The sequence below is a fragment of the Epinephelus fuscoguttatus genome, linkage group LG10, assembly GCF_011397635.1.
Source record: "Epinephelus fuscoguttatus linkage group LG10, E.fuscoguttatus.final_Chr_v1".
NCBI classification, from domain to species: Eukaryota; Metazoa; Chordata; class Actinopteri; order Perciformes; family Serranidae; genus Epinephelus; species Epinephelus fuscoguttatus.
In genome coordinates this window covers 29,750,820-29,774,496 of record NC_064761.1, presented here as the reverse complement: position 1 = coordinate 29,774,496, position 23,677 = coordinate 29,750,820, and the positions used below count along the sequence as shown (strand labels likewise).

The 23,677-nt window shown below is 42.0% G+C and overlaps 1 protein-coding gene across 1 annotated transcript in view; it reads left to right on the top strand.

The window, feature by feature from the left end:
* trabd2b (TraB domain containing 2B) overlaps positions 1-23,654 on the top strand; it is an 84,950-nt gene extending 61,296 nt beyond the window's left edge. Inside the window, exons 5-7 of the mRNA XM_049588871.1 lie at positions 17,629-17,725; positions 21,320-21,598; positions 22,875-23,654. Of these exons, the coding sequence (XP_049444828.1) occupies positions 17,629-17,725; positions 21,320-21,598; positions 22,875-23,109 (611 nt within the window). The 3' untranslated portion in view covers positions 23,110-23,654. The remainder of the gene's footprint in view (positions 1-17,628; positions 17,726-21,319; positions 21,599-22,874) is intronic.
* Positions 23,655-23,677: the final 23 nt, after the last annotated feature.

The following is a 23,677-nucleotide window of genomic DNA, read 5'->3' as shown; positions in this document are numbered from 1 at the left end:
TCACCAACAGGTTATTAATACAAATTACAGACGTGAAACAGCTCCAGCAGGCATAATTGAATTACCCCAGGCAGTATAAAAGAGACTGACTGAGCAGTATTACTCCCTCACTGGAGCCCACTGTTGGGCCAAGATTTTATGATATCGATGGTCCACAGAAGCAACTCAGTCAACTGGAGTCTCCCGGTCTCACATGTTACAGTCATATTTCAGGCCAGTCAGCAATGCAGAATATATTTTGAATAGCTGAAATCTTTCGCAGTGACTGTAGGCTGCATTACCATAACACTACAATACATCAAAACTCTGCTAGTCAGTACTTTTTATTGCCGTCATATCAAATTACTAGATTTAATGCTAAAGTGGTTGCTCGCAGTCATGAACCTTTTTACCAAACCCTACAGCTTTAGGCAGCTATTTAACCTCGTTTACAGTAATTTGGTTTATAGTTTTAAGCCACAAAAGTTTGTTCTGCGGAAGCCACTGTGCACTTCTTGCTTATAGCAACAAACAAAAAGGCAAAATTAGCAATTAGCTGGTAAAGAAAGCTAGCAGAAGTTAGCTAGTAGAAGCTAAACAGAGCTAAAAGGAGACTGACTATTGGACCTTCACTGACATTCACTGAGTTACCATAAACATGACCTCTAATGTAAGTTCCTCTGTATCAGCTGGACGTATAAGGCAACTAACTTAGTTGGTTAATAATAAATTAACACTCTGTGTCTGTTAGCTTGTTTGACATTGTGCTAAATAAGCTAACTCTTGCTGAGAGTTAGTGTAAATGCATGTGGTTGGAACGCCCCTTGAAGTCGGAACAATAGCTCAGCTACAGTTGGCTAAAATTTTGGTACACACCTTGAAAAGTTAGCATCATGTTACGCAGAAACATGATGGATGAAAGACAGTGTTGGTTCGATGGCAAGCAACTTTTTATTCATTTGTGTATTGCATATCTTTTTTCTTTTTTTTTTGCTCACGTTATTTGTAATATGGTAAGCTATTAGTTTGTATCTTTTAATTTTTGTCCACCTAAAGTGACCTAGATTAGTTAACGTTATTATTAGTATTAACCCTGTAATACAGGAAACTGCTAGTAACATGTTGTTTAAAGGTTCTGAGCAATTAAGACAGTTGGTGACTAGTCTTAATTGGGGGCGTTGCCAGAGTGGGGAAAACAGTCATTTCCCCAGCCTGTAAATACATATAATTAATTAGACCTACCATAATATCAGTATGCCATGAAGTAATAGACTAGCGTCATGTTTTGGTAAATTCCATGCACATTTTGACACAGTAGAGCAGTGCTAACATTACGCAACTCCATTAGCCTATGTTTTGAAGATGGGATTTGCAACCTCAAGAACTACAGGTCAGTAGAGGCTCACAACTTTTTTACCAGTGGCTACACAATCCAAAACTGTCTGGATAGGGTGTTAGATCCTATTAGTTTGACCAGAAACAGCCCAAAAATCGCCATTGCCAAACACACCAGACTCCATGTAAATAAACAGTAATTTTAGTGTGTGTTGAGCCTGCATATTTTCACATCCAACTGTACGAATCTAAGATTTATTTCAATCAAGTTGTCAGTTGCTGATTGCTAAAACAGTGGGAATTTGAACCAACACTACTTCTGTAAGTTTTATTTCATTCTGTCAACTTTGAATGAAGTGTGTTTTATGATGATAAAGTTACTATTCATATAAATGGAGTCTGGTGGGTTTGACGACAGCAATTTCTGGGCTGTTTTGGGTTAAAAAGAAAAGGTCTTATTTCTTAAGAAAAAGTCTATCTCTGTAGGGATCCTTTAAGTAATCTTGTCAGGCACTTACAATAATAATCTGAGCCTGTCAGTGCCAAAAACACACATTTTTAACTAAGTAAATTGATTGTGCGAACATGCCCTGAGTGTTTACACGGAAGCCTGGCTATTGCTCCCCCTCAATACTGGAACAATTTAAAAAACTGTCATTCCCATTAATCACTTAGTCTCAAAACCGTGGGAAAATACAGTCCATGTTGAAAAAAATACCCTAAAACTCTAGATTTTTAAGTTTACTTGACGTGCAGGAAGCCACACAGCAATTCTTTAGTGTGGTAGCGAATGCTTTGATTTCTCTCTCGACGTAAAAGGATTTGACGTTTTGTGGGTGTTCCCTAAAATAATGACTGCATCTATAAAATACAACACATCTTCTTTGTAGCATCAGTGATGTTTCCACATCATGACTTCAAGCTCATGAATACACGAAAGTCCCAAAAACGGGTTCCCAAATGGAGAAGTGGGATCAGAGGAGCATGTGAATGCACCATTAGATGAGAAGATTGACTTCATTCTCATTGCAGTCTGTTAATATGAAACTATAGAAGCCAGTAAGCTGGCTAAGCCGAAAGAGTGGAAATGGGGGAAAATGTCAAACGGTCTGTCTCCTCACAGTCTCTCATCCTTTTCCTTTACACCACCACTGCTGTTCACTATCAGTATTATGTAATGGGGACTAAAGGCACCCACCGTAGCATGACGTTAGCGGCCTTTGTGAGGCCAAGTGAGCTCATCATTGTTTCCCCTGTGGACAGAATGACACAGCAGCACCAGATGATAGCAGTAAAGGGAAAGCATGCTCGCAGACAAGCTGTACACACATTGGACACTTGTTCTGTTGCTATTGTAAACAGATACAAGCCGCCAATGTGATTTCTTTCCACCACTCACTCAGCAAAATACGCATTCTCAGTCGCCCTCTCTGTATTGAATCACGTGCAAACAACAAACATACACTGTCATTTGCGAGTACACGCAGAGTTATCATTTGTGCTGAGGAGTGGACGAGTGCTGCGAGGGTACGCAGTGTGTTGTTGGAGTTGTGTGGTGGTGTGCTTCAGCAGGTTTTCATTTGCCAGTTTTCTGGCTGCCGCTGCCCAGCCTTATTGAAAACATCCCATGGAATTTCCTGACGCTGCCACGGCCTAGACACCACTTCACACACACACACACACACACACACACACACACACACACGCTTACACGTGTGTCTGTGTATGTTTGCTACACAAAGTAATATGATCTGCAGAGATATTTATCGCCCAAAAGAGTAGTTACTATCAAAAATACACATGTAGCATTGTTTGTTTTGAGGTGTGAGCCACTTTGGGTCCGTTTGCTGAGAGTTGATTTTTGTGCGTATGTTCTGCTACGCAGGCCCATAATAGCCCATTGTGCAGGCAGAGCGGTCCCATATGTTTTGCAGTCGCTTGTGGTGTTGTGGTGTTGAAGTGATGACTGAGGGAGAGAGCCTGCTTGGCGTGCATGTCACTTTGTCTCCGTGGCTCTTCCTCTCTTAGTACATATCTGCTTCTCTCAGCCCTTTTTCTCATCTGTCTGCTGCCTGCTCTCCAGTCTGTCCTTAGCTCTAATTCCATCTTTCTACCTGACTGTCTCTGTCTGTCTGTCTGTCTGTCTGTCCTGCCTGCCAGTATGTTTGTCTTAAGCTCCTGTATTTCTGGTCCATCTGCTGCCGTCTCGTCTTTATTAAAGTGACGCCACCCCTCACGGCCGTCTTGCTCTGTCTCTTCTGCTTTATGCTGTCTTAACCTCTGCAAGGTGCAGGGACATTTTATGAAGTGGCGGAGAGGCCATGCATGTGCGTCATGTGTTGTCTTCTGCTCGGCGGAGAAGACAAATAGAGAGGGAGAGACAGAGAGATATCATTAGTACTCTCCTACTGACATTTTGGACTTAGCGCACATCTAAAGTTATTTTTAAATGGAGTGCAGTTTGGCCGAGAAGCCACCATTGTTTTCTGCGGGGTGATGTGTATGTCGGTACGTGTCTTTGGTCTAACACAGGGCTATTCTGTCCTCCCTCAGTGTCCACTAGTGTGACAATGTCCCTTCCAGCAGTGCACCCTTCTCATCTCATGTCCTTGTAAATATTTTATAACCTCCTATCTTCAAGAACTCAAACTTTATTTTTATATTCATTTGTGGATGGCCTGTTGCATACACAAAAGAGGATGATAAGTTCCATCCAAGTATTCAAAATGAAAACACAACCTACAGATAGGCTGCGCACTTTTCTTTGTTTCTGGTTTCTACTTCCACAGTGTGTTTACAGTGCATGAAACAGTGAACACTTTAAACTGTCTTGCCAAATGTTTTGCATATACTTTTACAGTTATTTGTTGTATACATTTGAAATTAAAATGAAAATTATTAAAGCAAAAGTGTTGTGCAAAGACACTTACTCACATTGCTATCTTTCGAATCCCTAACACAGGTAAAGTACAAAATATGCATCCAATCTCAATCACTTGGGTTGTGAATATAATGTAGCGCACCCCCTGACACAAACACATTTGGTGTCATTCATGAAATGTTTGTAAATCTGCACATAAAAAAAAAAACCCTTGGCAATAAAAACCTACACCAGATTCATGAACCCCACGGGAAACTTGGATTTGATTGTAGGTACGCGTGTGTGTTCATGACTGCCAATCAATCATAAATTAACAATGTGCTTCCGCTAGTCAGCAATTTGCTTACATCCCTGTCCATGACCTGCGGACATGGAGCAAAGAAAGAGAGGAGAGAAGCTTTTCTGGCACAGACTGAAATTTTTGGGTGAACTAGAACGACAACAATATTTTATTATGTATCTATATGGAGAAAACATGTAATAAGTCAATTTAAATAACTCATTCACATGTTTAAGACACCTAATCTGAAGCTAAAATCTGTTAAATGCCAACTAATTTAGCTAAATGCGTTGTTGTGTGGCATCTGTGTATTGTGAACATAACAGAACACAATACAATACAAAATTTCCTTCTGTGAACAGTTTAAACATCCTTTATGCTTTTTCTACTGTAGATAAGGTTTCCTCTTTAAGATAGCCATGTGTCCTATAGAAAGATCTGATCTCTAGCACAGGTTATGTACTCTATTTGTAAAGGAAAATATTCAAATAAACCCAATTTGTTTCTGCCCCATATGAGCAAAGTTGACGAAGGATGTAAGAACATATAACCTTCTAACTACTGTAGAAACAATTAGCTCTATTGTGATACCGCTGTTAGGTCATGTCATATTATAAATGTTCAGGAGTGTAACTGTGAGGTTGCGTGAAAACGTCTTGTGGTAACTCTTACGCTGGTTGAATTCCTCCCTCTAATGAAATCAACACAGCTCATTAGCTTGTTGAAAGATTACACACTTCATTAGCAACTGAAAGAACATCCCAGCCTTTTTAGAGCCAATATGCGTAATGCTATGTTTCATCAACACATTAATGCTGTAGTCTTGCTTGCTTTGATCTTTTTTTTTTGGCATTAATGTTGCCCTACATGCACACAGAAAAAAACTGTTGAGACCAAAGTACAACAACGCAAAGTTCACCTCTTAGTTTCTATAGTTCTGCTGGACTGTTTTTCGTACTTGGTAGTTAATTGCATTCACCTGGTGTCCCAGGTGTATATCAGACCCTGATTAAAAGGTAAGAATGAAAACCAGCCGGCCTCTGGTCCTGTGAAACAACTGATGTGAAACTGTGGTTGCTGCTGGCACACATCAGTGCACACTCAAAAACGCAACACTCACATTTACACACAAGCATTCACATACATACTGTGAGCAACCTACACAATCACATGCCTACACACTTACTCTTATCTCTGAGCTCATGCCTGCTGGGCAGCATGTCTGCGTAATGTATACCAGCAACACACACACCACGTCATCAACACATGCGCTCATATATGTGCTCTTTAAAGACACATAAACAAGGAAATGCATGTAAGCGTTTATATTTTGTAATGTAAGGAGACCTGTGGATATTTTCTACTTGCTCACATGTAAACTCAGTGCGCCTCCGTCTAAACTGCAACTTTAACTGAAGGGTGGAGGAGAGGAAATGAACCGACAGAGCAAGAATGAGATGAGAGAGATAAAGACCGCCATGAGACAGAGCTCCGTTAGGATACCAAGGCTTCTTCCCTCACATGTACAATGTGTGTGTGTCTTTCCTCACTATTGGCCAGCTGCTTACTATACTCCTCTCATCCCAGCAGGGAGAAATGGTAAAGACCGCAGCTGACAGGAACAAAAACAAACAATGGGGGCAATTTCCACTAAACTTTGTCCACCCCACTCAGCTCACCTCCCTTCCTCTCTGCATTTCTTTGTGCCTTTGTACTCCTGCTCCACTTTCTCTCTTTCCCTCTCTGCACCCATCTGTTTTTCCCTCACCTCACCCACTTTCTCTCTGCCCACCATGAGAGCTTTGCAGACTGCAGCGGCAAGCTCACACAGTCTAAATATTTAAACGTGGGGAATCACTTTAAAGCTTCTAACACTGAACCACTGAGCCCAGCCCTCCAGCCTTTCTGACATGGACCAGTGTCAGGCCCACCGCACGCAGCAGTCGGCCTCTGGATCTGATCCCCCCCCAACTCTCTTGATCTTCGTATTTGACCAGAACGTTAACTATAACTTGGACGTGAACGGCCCCGTCAACAGCTGTCACCTCAGTATGGTGCAAGGAGACAGACAGACGTCGTGCCGCATGCATAGGAAGTGAAGTCATTATGGAGATGAGGAATGAGTGAGATGTGCGAGGGTGAGGTGGGGGACAGGACTCCAGCATAATTCCCCTACGACAAACCCAGAGCTGAGATGAGAGGTGGAATTTACTGTCCTGCCTTGTTAGATTTACACATTAAGTGAAAGCGGTGCTCCATTTTCAAGGCAACGGTTCAAGTATTTCTGAAGTGCCGTGGGTAGTTGTTTCTCTGGCTCAGCTCTGTTAATCCAAAAGCCGCTGTGTGATTTATAGAGGGATCCCAGTATTGTAAAACTGGAAATGGAAATGCACAGCAAGGCGCGGGGATGCTGGGCCTATTAAAATCTTTGTGGCATTACTCATATGTTGTTCTACTGAAGTGTGGTGGTGCTACGCAGCATAAGACAAAGACTTAGACCAAACATAGGTACACAAATAGACATGTGCATCTGCTGCTACAAGCAGACAACAACACTGGTTTGCCAATTTAACGGGTGAGAAAAGAAAAGAAAAAGCTCAATAACTTAACTGAACCATTACAAAGTAGATGCTTCCATACAAGGCATGAGGAGTCACTCAACTATTTGATGACCACCAGATCTTAACCTGAGTATTCTCTGTAAACAAATCATAAGCATGCAGACTCTGACGCTGATTCTGGTTTCCGTTAGTAGTCATAGTTATATTGACCAATTGGGCACGCTCTGGATACATGCAGGCAAACAGTCCCTTCAAAGAGCAAAACAGGTGGAATGCATTGGCTGAAATGCAATCTCACAGCCCATCGGCTATCGTCTGACAACAATTAAGCTTTTAATTAGCTTTCTTTCCCCTAATTCATCTGCATTCATTTGCAGATATGTGTTTATTGAGATTAGCCGAAATGTTGTCTGGACTGCCTGTCTCCAGCTGATGATGAAACTGTAAACAATGACCAGCAGACTGAAGAGGAGGTCTTGAACAGATATCTGCTGGCTACACCAGAACCCCAAAGGATTAAATGATAAGATAACGCAGCATGGAGTGTTGAAAGGGATCTTGGGTTCTTATAGACCTACTTATAGTACATGATTTATGAAAGCTGCAAGGTCGATATGTTCATTCATAAGATGAGCATTCTTCTTAATAAGTGGAATATAATGTGACAGATGGCACAAATGTCACTATCACTTACTGTCAGTTATCTATTTCCGATCGATGTAGCAAATTTAAAATACTCTTGACGATGGTCCAGAAGGAACAAAATGTTAGTGTAACTGTAAATTGTGATGCTGAGCAAGCAGTGTGCGGAATCAGAAATATTGGCCATTGCCCCAAGAGGCCATATCGTCATCACGATAGCCGATGCGTTCAGAGACTTCAACCCAACTTTCCCTTCACTGAGCCCCATCCCACTTTGTTAAAGATGCTACATCTGCCAAGCTTTTTGTTCTCTGATGGCACATGTGCAGTTTCCAATGACAACAGTTGCAAATTTAACGCTCGCGGAAAACTTTAAAACAACAGGACTTCAATTTTAGAAGTACACAAGAACAGGCTTCTTATTTCCATCTGACGACCACCGATTTTGTTGGCTGAAATCACAGCTGTTAAACAGAAAATTTTAAAGTTTGGCTGGAGTTGCTGGAGTTCAAACCTTAAAACTAAACCAATTCAAGGGAAGGACATAGCCATTACTGTTACTTTAAATTCTAACATTAGGAGCATTTTGACTCCCCAAGGATGGATATATTAGTTGTGAACAGATATTTCTTTAGCATAACCTTTACCCCCACAAAACAATGCAGTTAGTTTCAGACATGCCCATTTATTTTGTGAATACTATTGTTGGTACTAAGCTAGTTAGATGGACATGCTAACAATTGCAGCTTACAGTAGACCAGGTTAACACTCACGGTGTGTTACAGTGCCCAAACTATCATACTATATTGTATGTCAGAAAAATATTTAGTATGTCCTTATACATAGTATGTCAAATGCCCTATGTCAAAAATACCAGGATGCATACAGTTGCATTTTGCAGTATGCAAGGCAGCATGCTTGTCTTGTTATTCTGACCCATAATCCTCCAGGCAGCGCAAGATACATCAGATACAATTGAACTGTAGATGGATGACAGTTCAATGACAGCTGATGGAGCTGCAGTGACTTATCTGTCAATCAATCACCAACAATCTACAATGTTTGTGGGTATATCTTAAAGTCAAAACTACATACATTGCAAAGTAACAACAGCAGAGTTCTCTGGTTGATCTCAGTCTCTGGTGAGCACGGCAAATGGCGTCTTGTTTTATCTCCAAGGTAACATTAAGTGATAAAGTTAAGACCTGCTGCATTCCAAATAACATACTTTTCGTTTGAATTCAAATTTCACACTACAAATTGTGAAAGATTTATGAGCAAGCGGGTCAACGTCCAAGGTGCAATGTTATAACAAAGAAGTATAACCCAGTTCTAAGCATAGTGCATGCCAAAGTACGTACACTGTAAGGCTGAAGACATGCTGAAAGTATAAAAGAAAAAGTATGCAATTTGACAGGCAACTAATGTTTTTAGTTTTTAAAATAACACCACCCTCCAAACACTGAGAGTATCATACTGTTTCAGCATGTGGAGGATGCAGGCTGGCTAAAATGAGATATAGTGCTAAGGTATTATTAGACAGTCTCCGTTTGGGGGCAGGATTTTGCAAACAGGTCAATTAAATGACCAAGGGAGATCTTACACTGACGTGGTAGGCAGTGTTCTCCACCACCACTAAATGAGGGAGTATTTTAGGAAAGAATTGCGTTGATCACCCCACTTGATTTTAGAAACCTGGAGCAAAAAAGAGCTGAAGCTGCTCTGGTGGCTGATGGTGGTCCAACACCTTACATGTTAGTTTTTCCTCTAATTTGTCACCCATTTGACACCTACACACACAGAAACACATGGAGATGAGAGGAATTTTCCCCATCACCTCAGCGTGCACACACTCACACTGGAACGTATTTCCAAACAAATCTAAAGAAGAACACACCCCTGTCAACTATAAAGTCAATTTTATTTTTCCTCTCGGTTCTCTCTTCACTGTATTCTCTCTCCCTCTCTCTTTTTCCATCATCTTCTCATCTCTCTTTCATCTGTTGTTCAAATGGCTGGAGGGCACCAGCTTGTGTTTGTTTGGACCTTAAATGTAGCAACAGCACCCAGCATGCATTCTGGCTGGGTGGAGGATGTACGTCAGTGCAATCCTCACCCTCCGATCACGCTTTCCATCTTTCTTCCTCCTTCACCTCTGTTTGCTCCCTCGAGCCATTCTCCATATCTGGCTATTATGTCTGCATCCTATTCACACAATCCACCGCGAAAATGCCTGCTTCTACTCTCCCCCCTCATGTTTTCTCTCTTAGTTTTCTTACGGTTTGTGCTCTGATTGCAATTTTCATATGAGGTGGTCTGCATGCAAGCCATGTGGGATGTTTTTAAACCACAAGCGCGCATCAGTTGATCCATTGTTTACAGAGTGTAATTGCAAACACATTTGTTTGCACAAAAATGAAAAATAACATAATTCTCTTCCTGTGAGTTTTCTTTTTTTTTTTTTTGGACTGATCTCCAGTGCTTACTGGCTCTCTGTTTCCATTCTTACCCTGCTGTACTACCAGCTTGTCTTTGCGCTTTAGAAGTTGTCCAGAGGGACGTAGAAAGGAAAGGATGAGCAGACATAAACAGAGGCATGGTAATGGAGAGTGGAAGAAGAGGCTAGAGATAGAAGGAGTGCAGGCCCACGCTGGGTGTGAGTAAAGAGGTGCTGACATGGCTGGAGTCGAACCCAGTTGGCAACCAGCGAGAGACAGGCTGCAACACCTCCTTTTGCAACAAACACTACTGCCATCATACACAACCTTGCATGGACAGAGAGGACAGGAAAAACTGAGACAGAAAGACAAACAGAGGATGGAAGACAGAGCCGTGGTGACAACCAGACGAGCGCAGACGCTCTAAAAAGACATGATTAAGTCTGGAAAGCCAGACAGATAAAGAGATACGCCTGAGACAAGAGGTGGCTACAGTAAACACAGACAGACAGGAGGAGAAGTGGAGTACATTAAGTCGCTACTGTAAGTGGAAATCAGGATGGAAAGGTTATTAAACAGAGGAGTAGCTGGGTCATTAACTCTGCTCTCAGGAGCCACAGGAGGGGAAACACCCTGTAAGGTAGTGTACACACTGCAAAAAGTCACAGTTGCACCTCTATCTTTTTTTTTTCAGCAAAGAAAATATTTAAAGCATATCTGCTTTATTAGAGCGATGACAGCAAAGCAGCAAGAAAGACCGGAGGGCTGGGCGATATGTGAAAGTGGTTGTAAGTGGTTCGGAGCCACATTACCACAAGCTATGTTGCTTCAGTCTTAAACTCAACCACAGATCACTCGGCAGAATAAACACAGTGATGAACATGATGATGATACTGACGCTTGGTCCCAATTCCATACTAATATAAGTACGTTTTGAAAATAGCTCACAATGTAAATAATACTAAAGCATACTCAAGGGAGTTAGTACTTAAAGGAACAGTTCACCCCTAAATGAAAAATACATATTTTCCTCTTACCTGTTGTGCTATTTATTAACCTAGATTGTTGAGTGTTGGAAATACCGGCCATAGAGATGTCTGCCTTCTCTCAAATATAATGGAACTAGACCGCACTTAACTTGAGGTGCGCAAAGCACCAAAAATTACATTGGAAAAACTCGTCAGCAATGTCTCTTTCCAGGAATCATGACCCCATTACTGAAAATTATCCACAGACCTTGTTGTTCACAGTTTAATGTAGGAACTACTTTCTACCAAACTACACCCGCCAACCGTATCACCACACAGACGCAAGCATGCATCTACTCAGGGCTGGTGTTAACCCCAGCTGAGCTGTAACATTAGCTAGGTGAGCTAGCAGTTGATGCACGCTTCCTTCTACGTGGGGATACAGTTGACGGGCGTAGTTCAGTAGAAAGAAAATAGTTCCTACATTTAAAACATGCTCACAACAAGATCTGTGGATTATCTTGAGAAAGAAAGTCACGGTTTCTGGAAAGAGACATTGCTGTTGAGCTTTTGAAATGTACGTTTTTGGGCCTTAAGCACCACAAGCCGAGTGGCATCTATATTTGACAGAAGGCATTAATTTCTTGAGCCGATATCTCCAACACTCAACAACTCACACCAAAACATTCCAGACTGATAAGTAAGTCTGGTCTCACTCCAAAGTCGTTAAAATCCAGCGCTTGGGCAGTGACTTGCAGCATCAGAAACCAAGGAAAAAGGAGTCCTTTAACTCAGCATGATATGTGGCCAGTTGCCGTTATAGTTTAATGGCGCCTGGCGGTGTCAGGGGGGAATGCAGCAGGACAAGGATGAAAGTTAAGGCGGCGAAAGTTCGTCTGGGGCAGGCGGCAGGGGTGGTGGATGGGTCCAACAAACACTGACTTTCACCTGAGAGAGCTTTTGCTTTTGTTGCCTAAAGCCAACCATGTTTGTTTGTTATTGAAGGAAAAAAAACATCAATTCACAGTGTTGTACCAACATAGTGTGTATATTTTAAAAGAGACAGTAGGTAAACGTTACTTTTCCTGTGAAAAGAAGTGTATTTTGAAAGAAGACAATGCATGTAACAGGCAGAGGTTGACACGGTGTCCCAGAACCTCAACAACCAACGCACCCAGGGTACCCTCTACGTCATATGTGGACGTGGAGAGTCTATGACCAAATGTCAATTTGTGATGAGGTCGGAGTGAGAATGTGTTGGAAAAATACCACCACAGGTAAAAGGAAAAATATCATTTTTTTTTATTTTGGGGTGACCTGTCCCTTTTTAAAATCACTTGAATTTTGAGTGCCCTGTTGATTTATTGTCCCTCTAAACCACTGTCAGACAAAGCATCCTGAGTCCAGTGTGCTGTTAGGTTCAGACAACAAACTCTCTTTGATTAAGGTTAGGGAAAGATTGTGGTTCTGATTTAACATAAGTGAGTAAGTAAACACATCCCGCCTCGTGCTTCAAGTAACTTTTTACTTTTTCAGTATTTAATCAAGACTGCGATCTTCCCCTAACCTTATCCAGGGGCTCTGAGTGAGTGCCTGAACATAACCATAAAAACATTAATCATGGAAATAGAGGAAGCGCTCACAGCTGCAAAATATCAAAACAATGTGCTAATGGTGATGCAGCCCAAGGAAAAAATATATATCTTTGGAATAACATTTTGCCCTCTTGTTGTAAAGTTTAATTGGCAGAGGCCTTCCAAAGTCATGTGGTCAGTGTGCTATTAAAGTTAGTTAGTAGAAAACAGAAAAAGTACAGTACAAAGCACATACTGAATATAATTAGTAGTATGGCATTTAGACACTGCATATGTTTCTGCATTGTATTTTCCTTTGTTCATAATAACTTCCATTGTTCTTCTAATTGTTTTAGATGAACTAGCGTAGATTTTGGAAGGAACACAGGGGACATATCCCTCTCAATATTTAGAACATGTGCAATTGTCTCCACTGATAAAAAACATAAGAGGACTTTATTTAGATGTACTGCTAGAATGCAACTCATAGACGTAGGCCTACAGTGGTAATGCTTGGTAAAGTGGGTGGTAGCATTATGCAACCTCAAAAACAATGGCTGCATCTGCCATCAAAAGGAAAGAGAAGGCCCTCTACAATAAGGATGTGAGTCTCTTTCTCCTTATGGTCAGACGCTGGGACGATCTCAGTATCCAGGGTGTTATTGACACCGTAAGACTTCTCAAACTTCACCGGGTTGTCCAACCATGCATCGATCGTACTCATCATGGCGTCCATGTGCAGAGCAGTGATGACATCATACTGCTTAAAGCCATCTTCACCAACTTCAATCTGATCTCGTGGCTTGAAGAGGTCATCCTGATATACCACACAACAGTTCGGCAGGTTCTTGATCAGTCAGTTGGTGAGGGTGGTTTTCCCTCCTGATGCTGATCATGTACTTCGTGATTTCGGATGGTCAAAGCTCGTGGAAAAAAGGTTGCTGAGAACTCATAACGTCAGTCAACCAGGGAGGATTAGTATGTGCCCCCCCTAAAAGATGAAACAAATCCTACATCCCTGGTTTTGGCGTTTTCGTTCAGTTTAGACACATGACTTCCTGTCTGTAAGAGAATTTGAAATGCTACTCAGACACTAGAAGATATCACAGCTTTCCACAGACCTTTAGTTGTATACAAAATGTCACAGAATACTACTATAAGTAACTTGTAAGTGTTTCCTACACATCAGCGGCATGTTTTGCAGCGTACTACCAGTGCAGTAAGCCTACGAGCTCAACGTGCAGCAGGGGAGCGATTAGTAGTCATCTGACCTCTCATTACGTCTTGGCTAATGGAGCTGTTTGTTGGGCCTGCTCCCTGCTTCAGAAGCACCACACTGTTTACTGTCTGGATACTCCAAAAACAAACACACTAGCCCAGCCTCTCCCACACACACACACACACACACACACACACACACACACACACACACACACACACACACACAATCATCTGTATGGAAAGAGCTATTATCTCTGTACCCAATCACTCACCCACACACAGGGATGAACCACAAAAACACACAGAGACAAACAATACACATGCCACTGTTGTCAGATGAAAAGCTTGTGCATAAACCTCTTCCATGAGTCCAAATTTTGAGGAAGAAAGATAAACATTTTTGTTTTTGTTTGACAAATTGTGCCCACTCATGGGGAACTGTGCAATCCCTCAATTTAAGTTCAAACATCAAGTTACCAACATTTGAGAAGTGGTGGTTTTCACCCTGAGAATGACAGTTGTGTGTGTGTGAGGAGGCAAGTGAGCATAAGTGCATGTCTGCAGCCTTTGTAGTTTACGTGTGTCTTTTTTTAGCCCTGCGTTGCAGACAAAAGTGTTTGCATTGCTGGCCTGCTTGTTTGTGGATTCAGTAGGTTGTTTAAGAAGTGGGTGCGTGTTTACAGAATCCCGAAAACAACAAACTGAAGGGGATTGAATGCTTTAAGGATGTCAGATTTACAGCAGGTGTGTCTTAGAAATGAAAAACATGTGGTTGTCTGCCGGCTGTGAAGGAAAACTACAATTTAAATTACACAAACAAACAAACACACACACACAGACAAACTGCTCAGTCTGTGCGTGTTATGCATGACAGCAGAGCGGAGGAAATCAAGTCAGCACATCAAACAGGCAGCTTGACCTCACACCCAGCTGAACACACAGGAGGTGTTCTTCTCTGCCCCCAGCCTGCAGAAATTAATGAAATAGCTGCTTGACACAGATATGAGAGTGGTTGAATCTGTCAGCATGCGGTCACTGAATGAGCTGACTTTGGCCCCGGAGTCTTGTTAGGGAGAAAGGGATGAAAGAAAAGAGAGAAGAATGTGAGAGAGGAGAGAAGAGTTATTATTGGTAGTAATTAAGTAGGTATTTGTGTAGTGGAACTTTTTTGAGTGTATAGATTTTAACAGCCATTTTCTCATATATCATTATATTTTAATACTGCATTATACAGACTAATCTTCTATTTACTGTAGTCTGCATTGCACCTTGAATTTTATTTTTATTTAATGCGTCCACTTGTGTAGGACCACAGATGGAAATTAGCATTTTGCTAAATCTGGTGCAACCATGATTTAATTTCTTGTAAATGATTAATGTCATTGCACACTGTCCTCTTATAAATCAACTGCACTAAACTAAGTCCATCTTTAATACAGTCTCTGATGGGCACTTTATACAAAATACAGCTGAGGCTGATGAGGATGTCATTAGTTTTGCAGGTACTGGACAAATTGAAATTTTGGCCCGATGGTAGCGCTAGAGAAAATGTTAAGGGATCACCAAAGTTATTATAATTCATCCTGAGGGGGACATGAAAGTGTGTACCATATTTCAAGGCAATCCATGACTTTATTTTGTGGTTATTGTTTCTATTAAGAGATTTAATTTGAACTCTGTTTTCTGTTGCATTGACAGAATCACTTGTAGCTGTCACTGCCTTATGTTTCAGTTTAAGTTCCCAAACCCTGGAAAATTATTTAAGAAAACAGGCATGAGAAATACATCCACACTTCTGCACTTGTGAGGACATTAAGTCTGCTTAAGTATAGAAAAACAGGAACACACACACACACACACACACACACACACACACACAAATACATACACCCACCTCCACTCAGACAAAAACCTCACACTCTCCCCTCTGTGTAATCCCATCTGATCTCGCCGACACTCTGTTGTTAGAAGCCTCCTCTCACTCCACAGCCTATCCCAGCACTGCCTTTGAACTCGGCTGCCAAGAAAGTGTAAGACCGCGTGCCTCTTTCTTTGACTCTCAGGAATGATCAGGAACATTATAATGATAAAATTGGCAGGGGGGTGAGGAGCTGAGTGGGAGCAGAAGGCCCCCGACAAAAAAAAAAAAAAAAAGCCAGCGAGAGGCTTGAATATTGTCAACGTGTTGTTAATAAGCTGCAGGAGAGAGCTGAGGTGTGTGAGTGTGCAAATTCCTGAGCGTGTGCAAATTTTTGCATGTGCACAAATAGGAATTCTTTCTGTTAGGGTATGCGTGTGTGTGTGTGTGTGTGTGTGTGTAGTGGGGGGTGATGTCAAGCTACATTACAGCTTATTGCTGGGTTGAGTGACACACAGGATTATCGGCTGATGGGAGAAATAAAAAAAGCTTTTATCAGCGTGGGGCTGAGGCCTGCATGTTTGATGTCAGTCTGAAGGAATCATATACAAGTTGAAGGAAAGAGGGGTGGAGAGGGGGCTGGAGGTTGAGTGCCGACATCATTACAGAGCAACAATTTGAATAGTCCTTGTTATCTCACAGATTCTCCACAACTCTGTTTCTCACTTCTGTTTACAGCAGGACTGCACCTGCCGCTACATAAAAGTATCCCTGGACCGATGATGGAAAAATATTGTCTTTGGTTGGGGCAGTCGACTAAATGTTGGGTGTATCTGGTGTTGATCCTGTTTAAAGATACACTTGAGTGTCTGTTATTTGCATCAAAACATTTTTCCAGGTCATATTTAGTCAAACAGACAAAATGCATGCTAACCAAAAACTGGCTTTAAAGGGACAGTTCACCCCAAATCAAAAATGCATATTTTTTCCTGTTACTCATAGTGCTGTTTATCAGTCTAGATTGTTTTGGTGTGAGTTGCAGAGTGTTGGAGATATCAGCCATAGACATGTCTGCCTTCTCTCCAATATAATGGAACCAGATGGTACTCGGTTTGTGGTGCTCAAAGCGTCAAAAAAATACATTTGAAAACTCAACAGCAACCCAACTCTTTGCAGAAATCGTGACCAAGATACTCAAGATCATCCACACACCTTGTTGTTAGCAGTTTCATGTAGGAACTATTTTCTTTCTACTGAACTACACCCACTGACCTTATCACTGCACAGACTCACGTTGCACCACTGAGCTAGCTAACATTACAGCTCAGCCGAGGAGGACGCCATTAATGATTACATCACACACTGTCACAAGCATAAGCCTCTCATCCATGAGTAGATGCACACTTCCTTCTGCGCAGTGATACGGTTAGCAGGTGTAGTTCAGTAGAAAGAAAATTGTTTTTCTACATGAAACTGCTCACAACAAGGTCTGTGGATTATCTTCAGTAACTGAGTCATGATTTCTGGGAAGAGAGACTGCTGTTGATTTTTTCAAATGTATTTTGAAATGCACCACAAGCCGAGTTCTATCTGGTTCCACTATATTTGCAAGAAGTCAGACATCTCTACGGCCGATATCTCTAACAGTCAGTAGTTCACACCAAAACAATCTATATTGATAAAGAGTACTACAGGTAAGAGGAGAATATCTTTTTATGAATTTGCGGTGAACTGTTCCTTTAAGTTGCCGTTGTTAGCGTCAGAATGTTTTCCAGGTTATGTTTAGTCATACAGACCAAATGCACGCTCTGCAAAAAAATTAAAAAATGCTTGAACTCTGTCTCGTTTCTCTTAGATCTGTTCTGACTTTTGGCCTTTTGTCTACTCTTAGGTCACTTCCTGGGGAACCACAGCGTGCTGGACATCCTGAGGCAGGAGGGCTACGAGATCGTGCACGTGCCACCTGATCACCAAGAGCCAGTCACAGAGTGAGTAAGCAGAGCAGAGTGTAAGAGATGATGGAGCATGTCATTTGATTAAAGTACCGTGGTTACAAAGAAACAAACAAAAAATCTGTTGTGGAAAAACAGAAAAGTGCAGATGATTGCTTGGGTTACTAATTATATATATCTGATGAGAAAATTACAGAGATTGTTTGACATCACCAAACTGACAAGGTTGATAATACAGTAGAACGGATGTATTATTTTTGTTTTGCGCAGTAATCATTCACAGGTTACAGTTGAGATCCTGACAAGATGATGAATGGAAAAAGACAAAGAGTTTGTGCTAGCATCACACTAATAATGTTATGGTAATATGGACTGTGAAACAGAGCATTTGTGCTCTCTTAGTACTTGGCAGGCGTGCAGATACATGTGGACATCCATCAACAGAGCCCATCAAAACGAGAAAGAAACTCAGCCAGTCCACATCCGTCTTAGTCTCTCTTGAGTCGAACTATTTAACCTCGGTAGATTTATTGAAGTGCAACGCAGATATGGTCCAAATTGTGCTCTGTAACAAATATAGCTAAGCTATGCAGGAATCCTTTGATACCTCATCAACTCCCTCACCTTCCTCCCCTGCTCCCTCCCTCCCTCCCTCCCCTGCCTGCCAAAGGCAAGCTGCCAGTGGTGGTTCTGCCTGTTCTCAGCAGCCACTGGTACCACTGGTAAACACACACACGTGTGCATGTGTATGCAGGGTGAGTGGAGGGATGCACAGTGCCAAGGAGCGGGGTTGTACACACACTTAAACTCACACAGAGGCTTGGCGTCCTGCAGCAGTTCTCCACAAAAACCTTCCACAAGCCCTCTTAATATCTCAGTGTGTGTGTGTGTGTGTGTGTGTGTGTGTGTGTGTGTGCGCCATTCCTTGGCACAGAGCAGCTCCCGTCTCACCTAGGGGGTTGATCCATGGGCCCATAAAAAAGTAACAAAAGCCACTTGAATCAGGGTTAAAATGGAAACAACAAGGGGCATCCCTTTAAAAACACTAAATGCATCCCCATCCATCCATCCAGCCTTTTACAAACTTCTCCCTTGCACACTACAGCTGTAAACTCTCTATCTCCCTCCGCCCTGTTTGCAGAGTTGTGGGCTTTAGCCAGTGGTTCTGGTTTAAAAGCTGACAAGTGGACTGCCTTACTGTGGTCACAAAACACTTGCGTACGCTTGCACACACGACCACGCGACCACACACTTACACGTGTGCACAACCACTTTTATAGCTCCCTGATACAAGGTGACATGACAGGCGAGGAAAAACACCACAAGATGGCTGAATGAGAGGTGTTTATGACAGCCTCAGACCTGGAGTGTTTCGGACCGACTGGCAAAAGGTCTCAAAGAGCGATTATATGACTGACAGACAGCGCAGACTGGAGGTGGGTTTGGCTCCACAGTAGCTTGACCGCAGGCCTGGAGCTATCATCACCCTGACTGAGGGGGGTTTTCATGTCTGTGGAAGTAGAAGTGCAGACCATCGGATTTATGATCACCGGAGGGACAAAATGAGTATGGTAATTATGAGTGAGCTGTGGAAATCATGACTATGATCCATCCTATGATCCATCATATCATGTTTAGCAATGTGAAATGGTAAAAAAGTTTAACATGAGCACAGAAAATTCTGAACTTTCTACTGTTTGTTTCCATGTAACTCCTTTCAAGGAGCAGTGTGTAGGATTGAGTGGCATCTAACGGTGAGGATTGCAGATTGCAGGCAGCTTAAACTTCTCCTATGTGCCAAGCATGAACTCCTGGTTAAGGATTCCTTCAGTGTTCAATGAAAACACTGATTGAAGCAGTTTAACTTTATAAATCAGTGTTTCTCAAATGCTGTCCAGTTTGTCCAAGACAGGCTACTAGCCCAGCACCTTCTAATATGTGCTCACCTTTTTTCTCTGACAACTTCAGATCCAGACATTCAGGTTTTTAATGAGAGGAGAATTATCCACAGAGGTCTCTTTCTCTCCAACACAAACAGACCCAGTGATATAACACAGTAAAACCACTGAATAAAGCTGTTTCACGTTAAAATAAGTGTTTTCTCAATGATGCTTGTTGAGGAGAGGCTGCTAACTAGTAATCGAAAACACGAATGGCCCTATCTAAAGCTAGTGTCTGGTTTGTCCGTTGTGGGCTACTGTAGCAACATGGCGACTCTTTGGATGAGGATCTGCTCCCTGTGTAGATATAAATGGTTTATACTGAGGTAACGAAAACACAACAATTCATATTTTCAGGTGATTATACACTAAAGGAAGCATACTTATTATACACTGATCAGCCACAACATTAAAACCACTGACATGTAAAGTGAATAGCATTGATCATCTCATTACAACACAATGTTCTTCTAGGAAACCTTGGGTCCTGGCAATCATGTAGATGCCATGTGACATGCTCCACCCACCAGCAAAACAATGTGCCATGCCACACCACAGAAAGTGCTCAGGAATGGCCAGAGAAATGTGACAAAGAGCCCCAAATCCCAATGTGATAGAGCATTCGTGGGACACCCTACCCACAGCACTCAAAGGATCTGCCAACAACACCTTGGTGCCAGACACCTCAGGACACCCCCAAGAACCTGTGTCCATGCCTTGATAGGTAGGAGCCTAGTTCAATCCAAGGAGGCCCTATCAAGGATCAGGGTACTTCTGGGGTACAGGCGTGTCCCACAAACACTTGGTCAGATTGGAATATGGGGAATTTCAAAGCCAGGTCTTGGCCTTTAGCTCTTTGTCATGTTTTTCGTGCCATTCCTGAGCAGTTTTTGCAATGTGGCACGACACATTGTCCTGAAAAGAGGGTCACTGCCATCGGGGAATTTTTTGTTTGGGTGGGTGGAACGCTTTATGTGGCATCCACATAAATGCCAGGACCTAAGATTTCCCAGCAGAACACTGAATTGTAACAAGATGATGTGATTCACTTCACCCTCCAATGGTTTTAATGTTTTGGCTGATTGGTGTATAATATTACATTTCTGCCAATATATCCCCCTAAATCCTACACACTGGACCTCTAAATGATGGATACATTTAGTTCTTTTGATGTCCTACCTTCAAACGCAAAGTCACATGCGAGCCATACTGACAGGAAAAGAACAAGAAAGGAGAAAGTATGAGTAATGGGAGGAAGAAAGAGGAGCATGGCAAAAGTTTTTGAGGAGCGGCCGGCGATTCTGGGTGGTCTGCTTCGGGCAGATGTCAGTTTTGACGTTACAGTACGGCCACAAGAGTTACAACTTCCTCTAAAGTTGCCTGCTGGGTATTTCTGCCACTCAGTGTGGAGTTTATGGGGCAAGGCATCCTATGTGGTAGTCATGTCTTTGATTCAAGTCAAGAGATGTAAGTGGGAAGTAAGAGACTGGTCCGAAACCACGAACAATAACATTTGAAAAGTGGAACAGTCTAATACGATCAGCTCAGAGACACAAAGGAAGCATGTTTTCCATCTATAAGTCAAAGGTTTCAGTGATGCTCAGGATTCATTTAGCCAAAAATAAAACCCAGAGTGGGCTGAGTGTAAACTGACTCTATATCCTCTCTATCTGTTTTTTTTCTGCTCCAGGCATGATCCAGCTCAAAAGCCTGCAGCGCAGCCCAGCGAGGAGAGCACCGACACCACCACAGCATCTCCTGACAGCTGGTCGACCAGTCCTTCAGAGATGGAGCTGGGCGAACCGGAGAACATGCCCGGCCTGGGAGACGAGGAGCTGCCTCACATTCTGCTCCCCGACAGCCTGAGCCAGCTGGAGGAATTTGGACGACACAAGCGGCCTCGCAAAGCTCACCGCGGCCACGGGAGGCCCCGCCTCTTCAGTGACCTGTGGGTTCGCATTGGGGATAGGTGAGATACCGATTATAATCTGTTTACTATATTGATTTTTTTTTATTTATTGTAATTTTTTATGTAACCAGGAGAGTCCCACTGAGTTTGGGAATATGTTTTCAAGGGACCTGGCCAAGATAGGCAGCAGCATAAATAAAAACACACAGTTACAAGCAGAAAAAAAAGAGACTAAATAAAAAGGAAGTGAAGCAAAAGGAACACACAACTCAAACGAGAAGTTTAAAAGAGCGTGTTTCGTAACCAGGTGAATTAAAAACTGACATCTTGAGCAGTCTACCTCCAGGCTTTTAAAGCATTTAACGACATTAATGCCTTGGGTTTCAAGTCATTCTGCAACATATATCATGCCGAGGGTGCAGAATACATTAATGCCCTTTTTGCCAATTTCCGCCTGGGCATTTGGAACAGATAACATAATGAGAAACTGAGAAAGCAAAAAGAATCGTCTAACTCTTTTATGCGTGATAAAGACACACAGGTAGTAGGGGTGGGGGAGAAAATCGATACAACATAGTATCACAATATTTTATCGCCATACAGTGCTAAGTATTGTTTTGTGTTTTTTTAGCGGATGAATTATTAATGTTACAAATAGAAATTAAACTTTAGGTAGCCTAGAATAATATAACCAATTGCTTTTTCATTCACACAGACACAGACACATTTTGCTGCTGTGAGAAAAATGGCTGAAGTGAGATGAACAAACCGAAAACTTGATCTTATTAGATAAAACAGATGTTGACAAAGTTTTCCTTTGAGGACAATTTTACAGTTAAAAAAAAGGTAATAAACCACAACATATTCTGATATATTTTATCGCAATAGTCGGCATATCAAAACATATTTAAAATCGTAATAATAATGTATCGTGATAATATTGTATCGTGGATCAAGGACGCATGTAAAGCTGTGTCAAGCATATTAAGACACTAAGCGGAGGTATGTATATATAACAGATCATTATAATCCAACACAGACAACAAGTCGCTTTTTTACATAGACAGAAAACACCACTGATTTTCAGCTTTTCAAAAGATATTCAGCTTTATACAGTAACTTTAGATGTTGTTAAGTTTTTTTGTAAGTAGCTGCTTGGGTGATATTCGTGTCAAGGAAGACTTGAATATAGATATATGATGAATAAAATTTAAAGTAAGATCTGTGTGTGTCAGGGGAAGTTGAAGACCACTATTGGTTAGGTTGCCTAAGAATGTATTAGATATGTTCAAGTATTTGAGTTAAACCCTGATTTCTTGTGTCCTCTTTACTCCAGCACGACTCCACCACCTAATGTGAGGATAATCAATGGCTATGTGACAGTGGAGCCTCCGCTGACCCACCAAGAGCAGCACCGACGGGTGGAGATCTATGCCGCAGAGAGACATCCCAGTCCAGCTTCCTCCCCTCCGCCCGACCCCAGCTCAGCCCAGCCGGCCTCAGTCCACAGCATTCTCACACTGTCCTGTATTTTAGCCTGGCTGTTATCACACATGCTGTTCACCTCGTGACCACAAGACAGCGTTATCTCACAGACAGACACTACTGCCTCCATACCAGAGCAGTGGAATGCACCTGATAAACAAGGAATGACCATCAGCACATGCAGGAAATAGATGGAGGAACAACGGCTAACTCTGCTGTCAGCCTCCACCCACAGGGAGGGATCAGCTCCAGCCGGCTGACGTCTTTACAAACTTGTCTCAAAATGTGTGGAATAAGCTCTCAGCCACGACACAAGCAATGAACTGACTGTGGAGTCTTCATACCTTGTGAAAGTATTATGGTAGAATAACAAACACATAGCACAATGAAGACCTGTAATTAAGAAGAGTTTGTGTGGTGGAACTTTCTACCTAATGAAAACTGTAATACTGTATAGAAAAATAAGACATTAATAATGAGAGTAGGATGTACTAATAGCAGTTATAACTCTGTGATAAATGAGTTGAATGCATACAGTCAAACAGAACTGTGTAGGAGGTGGAGCACTCAGTTGCCACTTTTTTGTAAATTGTGCATTTTGTTCATAAAGAAATATTGTATATTTATTATTTCTGGAAGAAAAGAGTATATTTT